Source organism: Stegodyphus dumicola, chromosome 10 (genome assembly GCF_044657685.1).
Source record: "Stegodyphus dumicola isolate Sdum_Otavi_A_Nest chromosome 10, ASM4465768v1".
NCBI lineage: Eukaryota > Metazoa > Arthropoda > Arachnida > Araneae > Eresidae > Stegodyphus > Stegodyphus dumicola.
The window spans coordinates 160,467,090-160,489,512 of NC_140777.1; the positions used below are offsets into that span (position 1 = coordinate 160,467,090).

Here is a 22,423-nt window from a genome sequence, read left to right on the forward strand (position 1 = left end):
ATACATTTCAAAATAAGCCATACAAATCCTTTAAACATATAATCATTATTAAATTCTCATAATGTATAAACTGATTCCGCAAATATATATAAAGCCAGTAAAAATTTGAATATTACATTGGCAATAAACAGATCCTTGATATAGATCTAGTGCAGATTCCTAAAGCAGTTTTAACTTTAACTACACGTGCCTTACCATCTGTACCAGGGACTGTCTCTAAAATTCTACCTAAGGCCCAATGGCAAGGCGGAAAATTCTCATCCTTAAGTAAAACCATTGCACCTGTTTCTACATTGGATTTCTGAAACTGCCATTTATTGCGCTGTTGCAAGTGATTGAGGTAATCTGTTTGCCAATGCTTCCATATTAATTGAACAAATTTTGTTGTCCTCTGCCACCTTGATAACCTATTATCAGTGATTTCAATAAGTTCAGGCTCTGGTATAGACGTGATTGGATGGCCGACTAAAAAATATCCTGGAGTTAAAACTTCAAATTCATTAATATCATTAGACATAGGGGTTAACGGGCGTGAATTTAAAATTCCTTTAATCTGAGTAATGATTGTAAGAAATTCTTCCATAGTAACCTTAGTACTTCCCATAGTTCTTCTAAGATGGTACTTAAAGGATTTAACTCCCGCTTCCCACAATCCACCAAAATTTGGTGATCTAGGGGAAATTAATTTCCAGACTATAGATTCTGAGGTGAAATAGCTGAATAACTCCTCATCTGGTTTTCTAATCAATTTCTGTAAACGCTTTAACTTTGTATGAGCCCCTTAAAATTTGTGGCATTATCTGTAATGATGGAATAGATTTTCCCTCTTCTCGCACAAAATTGCTTAAGAGCTGCTATAAAGGCTTCAGACGTCAAGTCTGTCACTACCTCCAAATGAATTGCCTTTGTGGACAAACATATAAATACAGCAACATATATTTTAGGGAAAATGCCCTTGCATTGACCCTTGAATTGTACATGAAATGGTCCGCAAAAGTCAACGCCACAATTAAGAAAGGGTGAAGTTGGAGTTATACGCTCAGTGGGAAGATTACCCATGACCTGACTTGCTGCAATTGGTTGTTTTTAAAACAAATCACACAAGCATGAACTATCTTATGAGCCAAGCCCTTGCCGTGAATGGGCCAATATTTCAAACGCACCTGATGAAGTAAAACCTGCACTCCAATATGTAGATACTTCTTATGAAAATATTCAAAAATCAATACAGTAACTCTATGAGTAGGAGGCAAAATTAACTGGTGTTTACAATCAAATAATAAATTTGAGTTTTTTAATCTTCCTCCAACTCTTAAAAGAGAATTCTCATCTAGAAAAGGGTCAAGACCTTTTAACTTACTTTGTGCAGGAATAGGTTTACCTCGTCGAAGAGCTGTAATTTCCGAATTAAAGGCAGCTAATTGGACATGCCGTATAAGAAACTCCTCAGCCCTTTTCATCTCATCTATAGTTAAATATCCCTGCATCTTATCCTGGGATTTACAATTTAAGATAAACCTGAAAATAAAACTGAGAATTCTGATTAGCTTAGGAAAAAGTTTTAAAAAGAGTCTTTAAAATGTTCATTCATTGTCAAAGTCAGAACTGGAATTGATGATTGTTTCAGTTCTTTCTCGTACTCCTCGTACGACAAATAAGAAATGCATTCTGGAAATGGAAGTTGCTGATTGAGGAACTCAGGACCTGACCACCATAAGGAATTAGCCCAAAGTTCAGTAGTGTCTGCTCCTCGAGATATTATATCTGCTGGATTTTCCTTTGAGGCAACATGACCCTATTTGAATTGGTGACTCAAGTTTTGAATTTCAGCAATTCGATTGCTCACAAAAGTTTTGAGCTTGTACACAGGCGGTGCTTATCCATGCTAGAACAATAGTAGAATCACACCACAAATAAATATCATCGATACTTAGCTGCAGAGCTGTTATTACCTTTGACACAAGCCTACACTGTGGTAATGCTCCACACAATTCAAGACGTGGAATTGTAACAGGCTTTATAGGAGAAACTCTGGATTTGCTACAAATGAGATTGGAATAATTCATTCCATCAGTGGTAATACAACGGATGTAAATAGCTGCACCATAAGCCTTTTCCGAAGCGTCCGAGAACCCATGGATCTCAGTTCTAACGGAATGTTCAGTTAAAACATATCTGGGAATATTCAATTGATCGATTAACTGAAGCTGGGAAAGGAATTTTTTCCATTCACACAACTCCTTGAGAAGTAATTCCTCGTTCCAGTCCAGTTTCAGCAGCCATAGTCTCTGCACGAATATTTTTGCCCTCGTTACTACGGGTCTGATGAGACCCAATGGATCAAAAAGCTTAGCTATTTCAGATAACACCTGACGTTTAGTAAAGCTATCTTGATTGTTCAGAGATGTTCACAGAGCATTCCTAGCGTCTTCACTACACTTTCTTGAGATTCAAAGGAATATTCCTGTGTTGAAATATCATGCAGCAGCTTAGGATGATTGGACACCCATTTATGTAGCTCCATACCTCCACGACGAAGCATTTGTACTAATTCAGACTGAAGCTCCTTTGCTTATTCTAAAGTATTTCCTCCTGTCAGGATGTCATCCATATAAAAGTCCGTAGATGTGACCGCAGCCGCCCTGGGAAAATAGTCCTGTTCGTCAGCTGCCAATGCCTTTAAGGTTCTCATGGCTAAGAACGGCGCGCTTGTAGTGCCGTATGTAACCTATACATTTGAACTGGGGCCTCGTGGCTTGGCTTCCAAACAATTCTCTGTAAATTTCTTTGCGATGGATGTATGAGTATTTGTCGATACATCTGCTTAATATTGGCACTAAAGGCAAAACGATGTTTTCTAAACCTGGAAACTGTAGAAAAAAGATCTTGATTTGTGCCTCCGTTCAATAGAATTGAATTTAGCGAATAGCCACTGGATGATTTACATGATGCATCAAAAACAACTCTTAATCGAGTTGAAGTTTTCTCCGGGCGATAAACTGCGTGATGGGGAATGTAGTAACAAGTGTCACAATTATCCACGGGCATAACAGGTTCCATGTGATCTAAGTTTAAATATTCGTTCAGAAATTCCTTATACAAATTAGCCATAGTCTTATTAGCATCAAGACGAATCCAAACTGTATTCAGTCTCTTAATAGCAATTTCTTTAGATGAACCCAGCATAGAAGTAGCATCATCCTTCATAGGTAATTTTACTATGTATATACCTGTTTTATCATGCAAGTATGTTTCATTAAAATGCCTTTCGCAAAATATTTCTTCTTCATTCTTTACGACTTCCTTACCATCTCCCGGGAAGGATTCTAATTGGAAAAACTTCTTAATTGCATTATCGAGACTTGATTCCTTTATCAAATAACAATAGGATTGATTATTAACAGCAGGTAGGACCCCTGTCATTAAATAACCAAATTCTGTGTTTTGCAATATGATGTTTCCATTCAGTGCTTCAACTCTACCTTCCTTCAAGATGTTAAAGAATAACTTATTTCCTATCAATATATTGATTTTACCAGGTGTATAGAAGTTAGGGTCTGCTAATTTAATGTCATGCGGTATCGTTAAATTAGAAATATCCAATTGTGTCGAAGGAATTATATCTGTTATTTTTTGAATAATACATAATTCTAAAATGTGAGAAAAAGTCTGTTTCGTTCAAAGTATGGGCTAAAATCTTCGCTTTGATTGAATGAGCTGAACCACTTATTTCCAAAATGTTCGTTCGGATGGGTTTAGTTTTCAAACCCAAAAATTCTGCACATTCTTTGGTGATGAGGCTCATTTGCGAACCACAGTCCAGTAAGGCTCTTATTCTGCAGCGCTGCCCGAACACATTCGTCACATAAATAACCACAGTACTCAGTAACACAGAATTTCCCGCACCGGAAATGGATGCAAGACTATGTACTGCTTGCTGTATATTGTCACCCGAAGCTTCTTCAGAGGGGTTTGTTTTCCCCTGGTTTGGAGGAAAGCAGGGAGTTTCCGTTGGACCCTGAGGGTCATTGTCCATATGGAGAAGGGAATGATGTTTTCGGAAACAGTGGCTGCACGAAAAGTTTGAATTGCATTCTCCGGAATGAGTTTTTAGACAATTCACACATAATTTTTTATTTTTGAAGATAATGTGCCTATTTTCAACATTCATTTGTTTGAATGCACTACATTTAAAGAGGGCATGGTTTCCTTTACAATGGATACATTTTTTTGAGTTGGAATGAATTGAATTTATAACAAAACCTTTTGGTTTTGCACCGATACTGGGTTTAGGAGGAAATTTGATATTTTTATGAATGCTTTCTAGTACCAAAGTTCGGTTTTCAACAAAATTTAAAAATTCATTGAGTAATGGAACATCTTTAGATTTTAAGGTAAGCTCAAATTGCTTCCAGGTTTCCTTGTCAATTTTCTGAAGGAGAATGTTTATTAAAATAGCGTTAGATAGCCTATCAAGATTGTACTCTAACGTTTTTAAAGCGCGTAGATTGCGTTTGGTACGATCTAATAATCAACAAAGTTCCTTAGGTGATTCCTGCTGAATTTTTTCTTGATTTAAAATATTTTGAATATGACTATCCACTATCGCTCGTTTATTTTCATATCTTAATTCTAAAGCTTGAAACAGTGACTTGTATGTATCTTCGCAATTCTCGATATTTTTTGCTTCTCCTTTAAGAGCAGCCTTTAAATAATAAAGTTTTTGTGTTTCAGTTAATTTCTCATTTTCAGCAATTAAGGATATGAATTGGCATTTAAAATCATGAAATTCTTCATATTTTCCCGAGAATTGAGGTAAAGGTATTTCAGGCAATATAACATTAATATTTTCAACAGTATTTTTACGTACTGGTAATGCATTAACTTTTGATTTTAATTTTGAAAGGAGGTATTTGAGACTTACCTCCATTTTCTCCAGATCGTCCTCCAGTTCTTCAATAATTTCACAAGATTTCTCTATGGTGACCTCTGCTGGTAGATTGAAGTACCATTGTTTTAATTCATCCAAGGATCGCTTTATTCCTGATAGTGATTGCAATTTCTTTTCTAAAAATGATTCACTTTCTTCATTTTCAACGAAGTCACGCAGAGAATGTTCCAGTTTTGTGACTTTTGCTTTCAGACAACCGCGTTGCCTATTCAAAGATATTACATTATCCATAGTTGCTGTTCTTTCATCGGGTCGGTTAGGACCAAAATGTTGATAGCAGTTGGTAGTTGTGGACTGTATATTAATTCATAAAAGTCAAGTTGAGAAACTTAACAACATTTATTTTCTTTCAAAAACAATAATGCCACTTAAACGGGCAAAGAGTGAGTAAGGAATAATTAACAATTGACTGCCGCTTTGTTCGGGCAGAGGAACAGAGACTCGATGTAGACTGAGTGCATCCCTATCGCTTACTGATTAGTACTGGGCTCTTGCCACTAACATTACGTGGCGCTGCAAGCATTAAGCCAGTACAAATAGACATAAATATTCTAACCGAGATGGAACAGCGTGACCCCAAGTGATCTCATCTCACGTAAACTACGCTACAAAAGTCTAGTTCTCTCAGTAATTATCTACATTAATTTCTAGTTAAATCTTAATTTGGAATACAAGTTTAAATGCAAGAATTATTTCAATTCATACGAATAGCTTACCTAGAAATTATGTAAAACCTCAGTGATTTACTTCGCTAGTGCATTCTCATTTGGATTGATGAGTTTAACACTTGACATGTCTTTTCTATATTTTTGCCTTCGGGAGAGTGTTGTGATTGCATCATAATTTACCTAATTACCGCGAATGACCTTAAGGCATAAAATTGAACTATCTGGTAAAAATTCTACGTAATTGTATGCCAGTATTGAAAGAAACAATCAATCTGATAAGAAATGGCTGCTACATGTTTTGAAAATGAGGCGTGAAAGGTTACCAGCAAGAATATTTTGTTTGGCATCAGCTGTACCATTATTGCCGACTTTATCGCTTGCGCTGGCAAAACGGAAAAGTACCAAATATAATGTAAAGAACGTTGTGATTTTTTTCCTCTCACGGGAAAGGAAAATAGGTTGCCATATATTAAGAAGTTCACCAAGTGAACTATTCTTGGCGCAAACTGAAAAAAAGCAGCAACATAAATTTGTGAATTTTACAAAATTTCATATTCGGGCATAATTTGAGTTGTAGAATCGAAATATGGAAAAGAAATTGGTATGTTATTTCAGAAAAAAGTCCAATTTCGTGTCAAAATAACTATGTTAGAATAGATCTATATATAAATCTAATATATATGTTAAGTCGCACTTTTGAGACATGAAGAACGCAATTTGAATTTCGTCAATCTGCCGAGTAGAACGGGAGATATAGAACTGTCTCCCCTTTTTTTTGGTGCAGTGTACATAAGACGACTAGATCATCCAAATTCTTCTGACTTAATTCGTGTGGCACCCATCTTGAATATTTCCACACCAATCCTATCTTCCGAATATGGTCCGAAATGGGTTGCTGAGCTGAATTAAGCCTTTCTGTGATCTCCGATGTTGTCAGAAAAGGATCTTGCTCTAACATGCTTTTAGCAACATCGTCGTCGATCAAAGATGGTCTCCCAGAATGTGGCTTATCAGAAAGGTTGAAATAACCTGTTTCAAATTTTTCGAAACATCTGCTTGTTCTATCAGAAACTGTACCTTCACCAAACACTTTCAATAAATTTCTACATGCTTCTGTAGCTTTTCTTCCTTGTTGAAATTCGTATAAAATACAGTGGCGTAAAAGATCTTTATCAGTAGCCATGGCTAAACTATCGCTTCACACTTAAGACTAAGGTGAATCAGCTTTGCTTTAGTTAATTTGCTACTTCAGTATGCATACGCTAAGTTTATAAAAATAGAGAGCTGTACGTGCATCAAATAAACATGTGCTTACGCGTCCAAAATTGTTATCATAGAAATGGACAGAACTTTCCAGTAGACCTTATAGTTTCTGTTTTGCATTAATCTCTGATGTAAATTTTAAAACAGCTGCTCTAGTGTAAATATTTTTCTCTTGTTCCTTTTGCATTTTGAGTGGAAACTCGTTAAACATATACAGTAAAGTCCGTAATCCGGACTCGTCGGGACTACGGTGATTCCGGTTTAGGGGTTTTTCCGGATTATAGATCATCAATTTAAATCTAGTAAGATGGCATGCAGAAATTACACAATTAAAAATATGAAACCATAATTTTTGAAATAAAGAGCAATTATGATCTAAAGGGTATCAAATTTTACAAAAAAAAAAAAAAAAAAAAAAAAAAAAAGCTTAATACTTATTTTTTTTACTTTATTAAACATTTCTTTCAACACGTGCATGCATAAAGTGTGTGGCTTTGAGGACCGGATTATAGATCATTCCGGATAATGGACATCCGGATTACAGACTTTGTACTGTATTATACTCAGCAACCACATTTGCTGCAAAATTTTCTGAAGTAATATTCTTTTATATTTTTGTCTTCCTTTTTTTTTTTTTTTTTTTTTTTTTTTTTTTTTTTTTTTTTTTAATTTATGTATTATCCCAGTGATTGTAAAATTTTGTGGACATTCTGCCTAAGCTGTACCAGTTGTTTTTGTAGAATTCTTATCTGCACTTTTGTGTGCAATTCTTACTATAAACCATTCATCAAATCTGTCTGTACAATCCACCAAATAGTTGCCCTTGTGGAAGTATTTGACTCGCTTCATTTTCGAGCTTTATAACAGGCTTTAAGTGATTTCTGCTGTTTTGTTTAGAATGCTATGTATACAGACTTCCTTCAGGTGATTATTTCTATTTATTGGTGCTAAGTCAGTGATATCTAGCTGTTATTTTTTTTTTTTTCATTCAACAGATGTTAATTCTCTTGACTTGTAAATGAACTGGAGTGCAGTCAGAAATGTGATGCTTCAAAATAATAATATTTTCCTCCAAAGTTCAAGAAAAAATTCAGCATAAGAGTTAATTTATATCCACGTTAATGAAAACGAAAGATGGCTTATCAAGAATCAATTGAGGTTACATCAAATTAAAGCTCAGATGTTATGAGTGTGTTGTGACATCACACTTATATATAAGAATTGATGTCATGTCACTCTTATCTGTATCTGTAATGGCAGTAAATAATTCTGCTTGGCAACATTTTCATGTTCAATACCTTTTTTTTCTTCTATAGTTATGTCTTGTAAATAGGGTTTTTATCTTCCACCTGGGCTGTGTTCTATCATCTCTTTAAATTATCTCCGTTACCTTTATTAATTTCATATATGTCACTGACATATGAACTAAATAGTCATTTAAAGTTCAGTATATGTGCAAGTTATTCATCTTCATTATCCTGAGTAATTTATGTGTGTCATTGATATGTATAATCAAAGTGCAGAGCTGCCCATCAAGTAAAAAAAAAAGATTCCAAAGAAGAATCCACCATAAAAATTTTCAAAAGATTTCACCGTAAGTTTAATCTTCAGTCCACTACATACTGTTTATCTTACGTACTAATATGGAATGCATCACTTTATCATAGACATAGATTTGAGAATATATTCCTGTATGTTCTTTTCCAGGCATATCTTAAAATATTATGTGGGGAAGATTTAAGTTAACGCACGATGGCTTAGCACTTGAGGCTTCCTTGGAGAGAAGGGATGGGGTAACTTTCTGAAGAGCCTTCTTAGAGAAAGTAGCTCATATTCATCTTGCACTTGAAGAAAACTACGAAAACACTCCTGCAGTTCATTCATGGGCATTGGAATCTGGGTTATAAAATAACCTTAAACTTACACCAGTGTGCAGAAATTTTCATTTATATTTTTTAGAATTTATTTTAAAAAATAATTCCTGTAGATTCAGATAATAAATTTTATGTGCAATTTAAGCATAATATTATGATTTAAAGAACTATTGTGGATACTAATGAAAGTGTAAAAGAACTTAAAAAAAGTATGAATGTATGTATGATTGTGCAGATGTTAAATTGGTTGCAAAATTTAAACTTGAACTGTGCAAATTATTTTTTTTTTACCTTGAAAATTTTTATATAGGTTTATTATTTGTTTATTTCTTTATTTTAATATAGTAATATTATGTTATTTTCAGGCATATTTGGCTTTAAAAGATTATGAAGTGGCAAAAGATAATTTTGAACGTGTTCTAGAAGTTGATGCTTCCAATAAAGCTGCCCAAAAAAATATATATATGTGTAATGAGAGTATTAAAAAACAGCTTGCAAAAGAAAAGAAAATGTATCAAGCAATATTTAAGAAAATGGCTGAAGAAAGTGTGGAGGTTAGTGTTTCTTTTATATTGTGGTTTAATTTGAGTAATGTTAATATGAACTTCAATGAATGCTTGCATGATGATGCAACCACTATCATAAAATTTTGCCAAATTTTCAGAATATGCCACATTCTGTCAACCATGTGCATAACAATCCTTTAGTATTAACAAGCAAGTTTGCTATTTTTGTGTATGTTTGTGTTGTGTTCTAATAGTTTAAACCCTTTCAGGATGGGCGTCCCATATACGCATTCCCTAAGAACGTCTCTTACAGCCGGGCGTCCCATCCACGCATCGCTAGAGATTGCATCCAGAAAACAGGTGATGCGTATACGCATTTTAAGCTGGAACGTTTTTCTGAAGGCCACTAGATGGCATCCTATGTCCATTACTTTTGAAATGAACACAGTTTTAAGTTCCTGACCTTGAGTTTGATATATTCTGCTTGACTTTGGTATTTTACTCATCAGCTTTTGTGAGGGTGGGGGGGGGAGGGAAAGTGTAAACAGAGGTGAGCTCTTTAAATCGCTGCGTGCTAATGAAAACATTTGCGTGTCTGATTTTAAACAAAATATGTGTAAATCTCTAATAAATCAGACTGGATCGCAGTTAAAGTAATAAACAGAGGAGCGTTCTTCCACACAACATTTATTCACGAACACCAAAGACGAACTGATACATATACATAATTGACATCACAGTTTCTTTTTACAAACAAACACTACCGCCATCTATTGGCGATCTATGGATACACAATCCTAAACTTAACACTCCCCCCCCCATGCATCCGTAACGGATGCATCAATTTTATTGAACTTCAAGATTATAAAGTCTTTCAATTGGTCTTCTAACAACACCCTTATCCAACTGAATCTCACAAGATCTAATTCTATCATTACTTCCGTGAAATAATTCCTTAATCCTACCTATCTTCCAGTTACAGCGTTTCACATTATCTTCTCGTACAAGTACAACATCATTAATTTTAAACACGGGAGAATTCTTTGGAGTGTTTGAAAACATGACTGATCTTAATTCTAACAAATATTCTTTATAAAACCTTTTCCAAAAATGCTCTAATATTAATTGCCTGTGCTTCCATCTTTTAATCAACTGAGATCTTGTAGATTCTAGTTTAGATTCAGGTGAAGGTAAAACAGTCAATCTAGATCCAGTTATAAAATGAGATGGTGAAAGAGGATAAGGTTCATTTGGTTCATTGTATACATACGTTATAGGTCTAGAATTAATAACAGCTTCAACTTCAACTAACACAGTATACAGTTCTTCATAATATAAAGCTTTACCTAAGATACGTTTTAAACAAGTTTTTACAGATCTTACCAAACGTTCCTAGAATCCGCCCCACCAAGGAGCACCTTCTACAATAAATTTCCATTCAAACCCATTTTTACCAAGGAAATTTAGAACCTTTTCATCTTTACATAATTTATACAAATATTTTAATTCACGATCAGCAGTCTTAAAGGTTTTAGCATTATCAGAATTTATAACTCTACAAATACACCTACGTGCAAAAAATCTACGTAAGGCTTGAATGAAACACTCTGCACTTAAATTTGATAACAATTCTAAATGGACTCCTCGAGTCATTGCACAGGTAAACAATGAAATATACACTTTTATACCATCCTTTAAATACAAAAAGCCAGCGAAATCTATGCCACTTACCTCAAATGGTTGAGCTTTCTCCACTCGATCAGCAGGAAGAGGAGCCGATATCTCGTGTCCAGCTTTAGCATTATATTTTTTACAAAATCTACAATCATGTAACACAGATTTTACAAAACCTCTAGCTTTTAAAATCCAAAATTTCTCTCTTACTTGCACTAAAGTTTCATTTACACCACTATGAAGTACCTTTTCATGACAATTCAAAATAATTAAACGAGAAAAATAATTATTTGGTAATATTATAGGCTGAATTTCATCGACATCTAATGATGATTTCACTAATCTACTTCCAACTCTTAAACAACCCTTTTCATCCATTACTGGATTTAACCCAAACAATTTGGAATTATGAGACAATGGTTTTTTACATTTAACATCATTCAACTCTTCAAAAAAATACTCACCTTGTGATAAGATAATCCAATAACACATAGCATTACATATTTCATTTTTGGTCACAGGACCAATCACTCTATTCTGTGACTTTAAATTATTAATGAATCTAAATACATATGACGTGACTCTTAAAAGTTTACCTAAGTCACTAAAGTTTTCTATTTTTAACACGGGTTGTAAAGGTTGAACACTACTAGTAACTTGAGTCACAACTCTTTCTTCAACACTATCTACTATGCTACAATGCTTGTTCACTTTAGGCCAATTTATTTCATCTTGATGAAGCCATGGAGGTCCATGCCACCACACTTGATCTACTACAAGATCACTCACTTTAACACCGCGTGTAATTTTATCGGCTGGATTATCTGAGCCAGGACAATGATGCCACATGCTCGGGGATGTTTTGTCTTGAATTTCAGACACTCGATTTTGAACGAATGTTTTCCATCGCCGTGGTGAGTTCTTTATCCAATGAAGCACAATAAGAGAATCTGTCCATAAATGAATCTTAGCTTGAGGAAAATGCACACGGACTGTAGTTACAAGTCTTGCACCTAACACTGCTGCCATAAGCTTGAGTCTTGGTAAAGATAATTTTTTCAGGGGAGCCACTCTGCTCTTGGCTATCACTAAACTTGTTCCACAATATTTTAAGCTACGGAATTTCACGTACACTGCTGCTCCATAAGCACTTTGAGATGAATCACAAAAACAATGTAGTTCCAGTGTTTCAGGCGTTTCATCATCACGAAAATACCACCGAGGTATCTGGATATTAGGTAGATCACATAGTTGCCTATACCATTTGCTCCACTTGTCTTGCAATTCTGGTGGGATAATTTCATCCCAATCAACACCTTTCAGCCGTAAATCATGAAACAGAACTTTTGCTTGAATAACATATGGAGCAAGAAACCCAACAGGATCGAAGATTTTTGAAGCAGCTTTTAAAACACAGCATTTTGTTTGGTCATTTGACTGGATGAAATCAATAACGTCTTGTGCATTAAAACAGAAGATATCCTTAATTGTATCCCATTGAAGTCCAAGAATCTTTGAGGGGGAATCACAGTCAGGCAATTTAAAGCTAAAGTTGTCACTTGATTTATACTGGTTTTTTACAGTATCCGAATTAGAATTCCATTTGGTCAAAGTCATTGATGCCTTTTTCATTATATCATTGGCTTCATGATATATCTGTATAGTTTCCTCCTCCGTTTCTGATCCACAAATAAAATCGTCAACATACATGAAGTTTTCTAACATTTCTACAGTTCTGGGATGGATGTCTTCAAATTTCTTTATATGATGCTTAATGCAAGTGCTCAGCAAAAATGGACTTGATTTTGCTCCAAAAATTACACGACACATCCGATAAACTTGAATTCTCGGATTGCTCAAACTTGAATTCTCATCAATCCACAAAAATCGCATTGAATCCCGATCTTCAGGTGCAACAGAAATTTGTAAAAACGCTTTCTCAATATCTGACGTAAATGCAATTCGATGAAGTCGAAAATTTATTAAAACTTTCAAAAGTTCAGGAAGAAGATTTGGTCCTTGTAGTAAATTATCATTTAGAGATTCATGATTTTTTTCCTTTGAAGAAGCATCATAAACAATGCGAAGTTTCGTAGAATTATGATCTTCACGGATGACAGCACGATGAGGTATGTAGTAAGTTCGTCTCCCAGATGGAGTGCCAAGATCGACCTTTTCTATGATTTCTTCCTTAAGCTGATAGTCAATCACTTCTTTATATTGCGCATAAAAGTTCAAGTTTGATTTAAATTGTTCGATCAGATTTAAAAATCGTCTTTCAGCATTCTTAAAATTGTCTCTTAAAGTCACATTCTGATCTTTCCATGGAAGTCTAACTTCGTATCTATCACCCTTTTGTGTAATCGAGTTGTTAAATATTTGCAAGGCCATTTCATTTTGTTCTTTGTCAGAAATATTTTTAATTCCTATAGATTCAATATCCCAAAACGATTCGACGCTTTTTAGAAGTTTCTCTTCTACACTTACGTTTAAACACGCATCATGGATTTAAAAGTCTGATGAAGGAAATTTGCCTTGTATACACCACCCAAACAAGGTTTTCATAGCTACGGCATTTCTGTTTATCCTTTTTATTTCTTCGCTTGCTATTTTCCACATAATGTCCGCGCCGATTAAAACGGAAATATGATTCGTTCCATCGGCGCCGCCGCAGTCTGTCAAAGTGACGCCGAATGCTTGGAGTTTGGATTTGATTTCTACATCTGGTACTCGTATATCGGCATTTGTTATGACTGGTACTTCAATGACTTCAAGATTTATGGATTTTTCAGGGTCATTAATATTTCGGAGCGTAAGTTCAACTTTCTTTCGACGCCAATGTTTCCCGTTCTTTTTACCGAAGGTATGCAGATTTAAAACAGTTTCTCCTTTCACTGGTAACTGTAATTTTCTTGATAAATCTTCTCGAATTGCAGAGATTTGGCTACCGCCGTCAAGAAGATTTCTCACAATACAATTCTTATTTCTGCCCTCAGCAACAGCATACACCGTTTGAAGCATAATATTAGATCCAGTTTTGGCAGAAGAATTTTGAACAATTTCTGCCAATGTTTCGGTTTCCTTATTTTTTACATTGAAGACAGCTGATGTGGGATTTACACACACACTTTCATGATGTTTACCGCGGCACTTTTTGCAGGAAAACTGTTTGTTCTTACAGTTGATAGCTAAATGTTTACATCCAAAACACAAAAAACATTTTCCTGTACATTTCAAAATGTTTCGTTTCTCTTCAGAGTTCACCTCAGTACATTTATATTTCGTATGATCTTCTTTGTCACAAAATATACATTTGTATCCAATTGTTGATAAAGCTGAAGCAGTCGGAACTTTCGGTTTATAATTCGGATAAACTTTCGTGCGTTGTTCATTTTGACGAAAGTATGGTTTCTGATTCGTTTTCGCAGAATTCATTAAACTTGCAGCTTCTCGACAGTTAACTTCCTTTTTTAAGAATTCTATAAGTTCCTTTATATCAAATCCTGCTTCCATATTTCGACTTCGATTAAATTCCAAATTTAATTCCTCTGGAAATTTCTGCAAAATGATAGGACAGAGAATATTTCCATAACTTCCAGAAGTAACATTTAACGATTCTAAACTTCGAATGTTGACTTCGCATTCATCGTACAGCTTACGCAGTGCTTTAACATTTGAAATGTTTCCCACTGGTTCAAGGGATAATAATTTATTCATATGCGAAGTGATAACAACATCTTGTCTTCCAAAACGTTCTTTCAATATTTCTACTGTGGAATCATAATTCTGGTCACTTAAAGCGAAACCGGAAATGGCAGCTAAAGCATTACTTCCATTTTAGGTACGCAAATTTTTCAGTTTTCCTCAATCCACTGTGATTATAAATTGTATTTTCGAATTGGTTTCAAAAGTCTAACCATTTACACGAATCTCCGTAATAAGTTCCGATTTGCAGACATGGCAACTTCACTGTTTTCGTTTCAACTGGAAGTGCAACATTAGCCGTTTCGTTCTGATGAACTGTTCTAGAAGATTCCGAATTCTTCTTCAAAAATCGTTGCATTCTTCCTCTCCATATAACAGTTTTATCCTGGTATTCTTGACTTAAGGTAACTTCATTTTCAATCTCCTCCGAAGTTACTTTCGTTTCTATTTCTGAATCTAAACTTTTCAGTTCATTGATTTTCTCAATTAACTGTTCATATAAATCCTTGATTATCTCAATTTTCTCATTTATCGGAATATTATTTGCTAAATTCGATTCGACTTTGGTTATCAGTTTCGTAGTTAATTGTCTAACAACTGATCGTTTCTTTTTCAAATGTTCAAGAATGCCCTCCATTTTCGAAATATTCAGTCTGTCGATTTCCTGGTTCGTAATAATCCCGGTTTGCAGGCACCATAAACAAAATATGTGTAAATCTCTAATAAATCAGACTGGATCGCAGTTAAAGTAATAAACAGAGGAGCGTTCTTCCACACAACATTTATTCACGAACACCAAAGACGAACTGATACATATACATAATTGACATCACAGTTTCTTTTTACAAACAAACACTACCGCCATCTATTGGCGATCTATGGATACACAATCCTAAACTTAACAGATTTATATCCAATTCCTTTATTCTATTTTTTCCTTTACTATGTACGGGCTTTTAGGGTTAGTATGTGGAGTATTGTTACATTTTCAATTGCCCTTCAGATATATTTCTGGTTCTTCTCTTTTTATTTCGGAAAGCCTCACCGCCAGTCTATAATGCCGAAAAGGCACTATGTATCAGAGGAAGAATACCCTCGTATGGTCAAGAAACCATTTATTAAGTGCTTCGAGATTTACCAAAGTCTTCATTTTACATTTTGTTACTTCTTACTGTAAATAGTCTTTATTGTGTTGTTTTATTAATTTAAAACTTTAATGATGGATTTTATCAATTAAAACTTTGGAATAATTTGAATAGCACTTCTGAAAATTATTTTACAAGATAAGCAATTTTTTAAGTATATTTTCATGTAAAATAAAAAAAAAAATGTTATTAAGTGCTAATTTTAACATATATAAGAGCTCAAGTAATAATCTAAAATGATACAAAAAATTATGATGTTAGAAGCGAAACTTTTTTTTTTCTCATTTTTTTTATAAAATTAGGCTTAGCGATGCAAAACCTCCGTCCTGTACGGTGACTGCCTTCGATTCCCTTCCGCCCCGCACGAGCATCTTAAACAAAGGTGCGCTGTCGCGAAAAGGTTAAATGATTTTTATTGACAAATCGTGATGCTTTTGGTCTCGAACCTAAATTTAAAATATGGACTTCCAGTATTTAGCTACAGTAAAAGAAACTACTGTAAAAAATTCTGCAGAAATAAAGTATTTTGCTGTATAATTATTAAAGGAAACACCTGTTTTGAATCTATTCTTAAAATAATCATAAACTTTTCACCAGTCTCCCCCCAAAAAAACTAATTGAAATATAATAAATAATTAAAACATAAAATATGGTTGCAATAATATACATGCATGTAATAAAATTATTTTTTAAACTATAAATCATTGTCATGTGTAAAAAGTTCCAAAACTGGACCAAGGTAGTTTCCCTAATACATAAATGCCCTTTAACCAAACTTTGTTTTTGAAAACCATTAACATGTCTTCACATAGCCTTCTGGTGATGAATGCCGTGATTACTAATTGTGACTGCCCCACATGTTACCAAATTTTGGACTATACAGTGCTGCAAAGAAACTGTCAAAACAGTGTTAATGAAACTTTGAAAAACAATCAGTGCTCATACTTTTAATTACATAATTTTAAACATGTCCAATAATTTTTGGATGCTCTGTATTTCTTTCACAGTAATAAGTAAGAGAAATTTTTATATTTTTAATTATTTTGTTGTATTATGTGGGTAAACACTCGAATACTATCCTAAAAAAACCTACCTTATTGCAGTCGTCGTATCTCTGAGATACATGATATAAATTCTGCAATATATCTATTTTTAAATTAGTATCTTAAACTAAGGTAATAAAGAAATAGAAGAAACATTCGTTAACGTTTTTAATAGCCGAAGCTTACAAGATAGCAAGTGGAAAAGAAAATATAACTAAGTACCTTATAAAAGCAAAGAAATAACTACAATTCATTGTTTCACTCCTTAAGAAACATGCTAAAATAATAAACACTTCAGAAAAATAACTCTAGTAAACTAACTAGACAAACTAATTGAAATATAATGCATAATTAAAACATTCACAGTCACTAACCTATTCCAGGGTTCGTACACATTTCTGCACACGGAAATTAAATACTTTTAAGGACCATTAATGAAAAAAATTAAGGACCTATGAGCAAATGGAAACTGAATAAATTCAATTAAAAATATTATTCTATGCCTGAATTTCACTTTGTAATACCATCCTAAAAATAAAATAGATCCCTAAGTAGTATGCATTATTACTAAGCATGAATTAACTAACATAATTATTAATAAGTTTGAGAATAAAATAAATTTCATGCAGTTTATCAAGTAGAATCAAATATTTTACACTTATAATAGGTGGACATACTTAAAAGAAGATAAGTGACATTTACTTTTTTTTTTTTTTTTAAATGTCTCATTTCATCACATACTTGGGCAGTCTAGAGGTTTAGCAAATAGTAGGGAGATTTTATGTCAAACGGGATAGGTTAAAATGAGAATTTACCCCTTCATTACCCCTCCCTTATGCATAATCAGCATGATTCATAACAAAAGACTGAATGTTGTCCCTCTGCTGCCTGTCTATAGCTATACCTGCTGATTAGAACAAACCTGAAAGGCCTGATGTAGGCACAGTTGGCAAATGTTGAAAGTTAGTCAAGCTCTGCTTAATGCAGTTAATGTCATAGCTTTGTGTATAGTTCCAGGGGTTGTAACCCAGTTAATATACTTTAAGGTTCCAATAAGCCATTAAAGTGCCAGAGGTGATAAGTTGTTTTATATATAAGTCTCAAGTAGATGCAAAGAATAAGTTTTGCTTGATGGTGTTGATGGTTATTTGATTGGTGATGGTTACTTGATGGGTTCTCCACACAAAGGATTTGGTGATTGGATTCCTAAAAACCCCAGTCACCGTTTAAAAGGGAGAGTATATAAGGTATTTCTCTCACCTTCTTGGCGACCCTTCATGGTGTAGTGGTTTGCACACTGGTAGCAGTATTCCAGAGGTCCCAGGTTCGATTCCCGGCGAAGGCATTGTTAATTTTTTATCTTTGCTGTTTTCAAAAATACCTAATGTCTCTACAAGCCTTCCCAAACATTTTGGCTAGTTTATATCAAATTTCTTCTCTTTAATTATCGATCTTTTCTGACAATAATTAGAAATTTGTCTCAATATGCAAACCAATGTTCTCGCTAGTTTCTGTGTGCTTTATCTCCTAACTTGTCAACCTCTCCACAATGTACCTATGAGAGTTTACTTGATCTGGTAAAAGTTAAATAGTCCCCCCCCATAGACGTGAAGCAAATTATTACTGTATCGGAAAGTAGCTACAATATCAGACAAAGAACTTAGAACATAAAGGCATGTTCTGATACATAAAGGCATGTCAATTACAACTCACGGTGACATAATTAAACAAGAACAGTCAAATTCAAACTAAAAATGTGGACTAGTGGTTAAAGATAATAGAATTCAATTTTAATTTAATCTGGTTCAGTAACTCTGTCATATGAGGAAACAGAAATGAGAAGTTATATTAAAGGCTGAAATGATAAATAATTGGGTAATTTACATAATAATAACTGCACATATTAATTTTCTTTATGTATTCATTTTTTTTTTCTTCAACACGTTTCCTTTTAATTTTAGAATTTTTTGGATTTAATTAAGGATTTCTGTTATTCTAAAAAACACTAAATGCATTTAGAATGTACAGAAAAAGCGGCTTATTTTATTTCGATAGTAATATAAACATTCAGAAGAAATATGAAATATATATGGTAGAGGCCGGTTACAGAGCAGGTGTGGCAGAATTTTTAGAATTTAGTGACACACAGAACAACAAAATATAGAAATGAAAAAACTTTTAGAATTTAGAGCAGGCATTGGAAGCAGAATTTAGATAGACACTAGGCAGCAGAATTTAGGATACACAGAGATTGCATCAGGTGGGAAAATGCATAGCACCAGCTCTGTGTACGATGCATTTAGACACATTAGATGAATCTTTTAAATTGTAAGTTTTCAATTTCTTTATTAATAAAAAAAAAATCTCTTTCTATAATGCCTGCCCAAGTGATAGATTAGTCAGCATTTTTGATACTTTCCATGCTTTTGTCTAGTGAAAAGTAGAGAAAATAAAGGGAAGATAAACATGTTAAGAAAAAAGATTCTAGTATCAGGAGTAAAACATTCAAATATTATGTTTCCATTGTTCTTCCAGACGTTCTCCAAAAAGTAAGAAATTCATTGCAAACTTTCTGTAAAATGCATCCATTACGTGTTGATATGTTGATACCATGGAGACATTTTTCATTTTGTCACATATTTAGCGAATCTTCTAGAATCAGGGGTCTATAAATCTTGCCTTCAAATCCTTCTAATCTTTCCATGCCGCGATGTCAAAAATACTAAAGAAAAATTATCTCAACCAATTCTGTAACAGCAAAAAACCAGAAATATTTTGAAGGGGGAAAAAAAAAAAAAAAAAAAAAGAAAAGAAAAAGAAAGAAAAAAAGAAGGAAATTGTGTAAAATTAATTTTATGGAGAAAACTGATGCACATTCTGAGAATTTTGAATAATCTGAGACAATTACGTGGAAAAACGCTTGCTATGAAAAAATTAAAAACAAGACATTTTAATTAATTTCATAGCTAATTTTGCTTTTACTAAGAGCTATTTCATAAATTATGCTTTATAGCTATATGCCTTGTTTATTTTTCAGATTTAAAATATTGTATAATAAGTTGCCAAAATGAAACTTTATAATATGACAATGAAAAATAATGTTTTATTTTAATGTTATTTTTTAAATATAATCCTAATATATTACCATTATTTTAATGAAATTTATCAATGTTATGATGTTTTAAAAAAATCGCCGAAAAATTCTCATATCTCGGAATTAAAAATTTTTATAGAAACTGATCTTAAAATCGCAAAAATGTTGACAAGTTGTCAAATTTAGAACCATTTAATAAAAGAATTCACAACCCCAAAAGCGAAAAGTTGTTTAAGAGCTCTTTATTAGAAAAAATGAATTTCGAAATGCTTATGTTTCACTTCTTGCTTAGAAACTCGAGTATCCCATCGTTTATATTACAAGGGCGAGTCAAATGAAAGTGAGCCAATGCGAGTATATGACAAACAGAGTACTTTATTTAAAGGTAGTCTCCATGAGCATTGAGACATTTATCCCATTGACAAATGAGCTGCGTGATCCCCGTCTCATAAAACTCCTTGGGCTGTCGATTCAAAAAGTCTGTAACCGACTCCTTCACGGCGTCGTCCGACACGAATCTGGTACCCTTGAGATGTTTTTTCAGTTTCCCGAAAATGTGAAAGTCGCATGGCGACAAATCTGAGCTGTATGGAGGATGTTGCAGCGTGTCCCACTTGAACTTTGCCAGTTGTGTCTTAACCACATCAGCGACGTGGGGACGAGCATTGTCGTGTAGCAAGATCACACCATTCGTCAATCTTCCAGGTCGTTTGTTCTTGATTGCGACACGCAGCCGATCCAGCATTGCACAATATCGCGAACTATTGATAGTCTCTCCACGTTTAGCAAATTCAATCAGTAATGGCCCCTGACGATTGAAAAAAAAAAAAAGTCAATAGCACCTTTCCCGAGGAAATGACAGCCTTTGCTTTCTTCGGGGGTGGTGAATTCAAATGTTTCCACTGTAAGCTTTGGCGGCGTGTTTCAGGTTCGTAGTGGTGGCACCATGATTCATCTCCTGTCACAATTGCAGACAAGAAGTCGTCACCCTCATTGTGATACCAGATGAGATGAGTCAAAGCAGCGCCGAACCTCTCCGTCTTCTGGCGGTCGTTCAAAATCTTGGGCATCCATTGAGCACACAAAAGCCGATAACCGAGATGATCATGAATTATGGTGTGAACCGAACCGTGACTGATGTTGACACGCTCTGCCAGTTCATCGATGCTTATCCTCCGTTCTTGTCTAATCAGCTCATCAACCTGTGCAATTGTGTCGGGGGTGATTGCAAGGTGGCTTTGGCCCGGTCTTGGATCGTCTTTGCAACTTTCACGTCCTTCTCTGAACCGTTTGCTCCAACGCTTCACAGTGGCCAATGCGATGCAATGTTCACCATACACAGCAGTCATACGGCGACTAATTTCATGTTGGGAAACACCTTCAGCTGTCAAAAACCTGACCACACCACCCTGTTCCTCTTTTGGAGCGTCCATTATGTCATGCTACCGTCTTCAACCCAGTGTAAGAGCGCCTTAAAGAATTTTAACCTCACACTTTCGTAAATGAAGGCTGTCTCTGTGCTACGCGCATGCGCCGCAGATGATGGACCGAACCATTCTTGCTGAGGAGGGGTTGGCTCACTTTCATTTGACTCGCCCTTATAGAAATAGAAACAAATTATAACCCATGAACCCATTCAAAAGATAACCATACACGTCAGTGAATTGCCAAAAATATTCCTCCAAAATGCTAATTCACATTTAAAATGGCAATTGTAAAAACAGAGAGAAATTTCAGATGATTAAAATTAAATACCTTCTACTGATTTTGACCAGTTATTAAGCATAATTAAGGATTTTAAGGACCAAAAATCGATTAAAAAAATTGAAGGACTCTTAAGGACCGTACGAAACCTGTATTCACAGTCTTCTTCATTCTCTGACATTCTATGCCATCCATCAGTACAAATCCATCAGTGCCTTTAAAGGTCTCTAGCTTTTTGTCAATTGTGATATCAGATCCAACACAGCAGCAATCTCAGCAGTTGTTTGCAAACTTTTCAAAGAAATCACAAATATGTGCTTAAATGTTCAACTGCTCTTATTTGTAGTCTATTTTCCTTATCCTCAAAACTCAGAGTTTATATTAAGAATCAACCTAAAGAGGGACATAGTCAAATGGAAAATTTCTATGCCAAGCCCATCTTTATCCTGCAGATTTTTAAGATTGATTCTTCCATCTTTTTAGTGTCTTGTCAAATATAAAAGGCCTATTAAGGCATATATTTCAGTACTATCAGTATGGTGTGCAAACTTAGGCTGTGAATAATTTGGACTTATGTTGTCAATATGCTGATTTATATATCTAATAATCATAGTTATTATGCCATCATCAATGAGACACTTCCTAGTATCCAAAACTAGCAATCTTTCCTATCACACCTAGAAGCCACTTGCTTAAATTATGCTTGGAAGTTCTTTTCTGTTGATGTAAGGAGTTTTTTCCAAGTAAATGACTCTATAAACTTTTTCCTCAGCTTTCGGTGACCAAACGTAGAAAT

At 34.4% G+C, this 22,423-nt stretch overlaps 1 protein-coding gene across 2 annotated transcripts in view; it reads left to right on the forward strand.

Annotated features, from left to right (window-relative positions):
- Nucleotides 1-22,423, forward strand: part of LOC118191091 (peptidyl-prolyl cis-trans isomerase FKBP4-like) — a 118,997-nt gene that overhangs the window by 92,946 nt on the left and 3,628 nt on the right. For both annotated transcript variants that reach the window (XM_035361887.2, XM_035361888.2), the window contains exon 7: nucleotides 9,122-9,310. In XM_035361887.2, coding sequence (XP_035217778.1) covers nucleotides 9,122-9,310 — 189 coding nt within the window. The remainder of the gene's footprint in view (nucleotides 1-9,121; nucleotides 9,311-22,423) is intronic.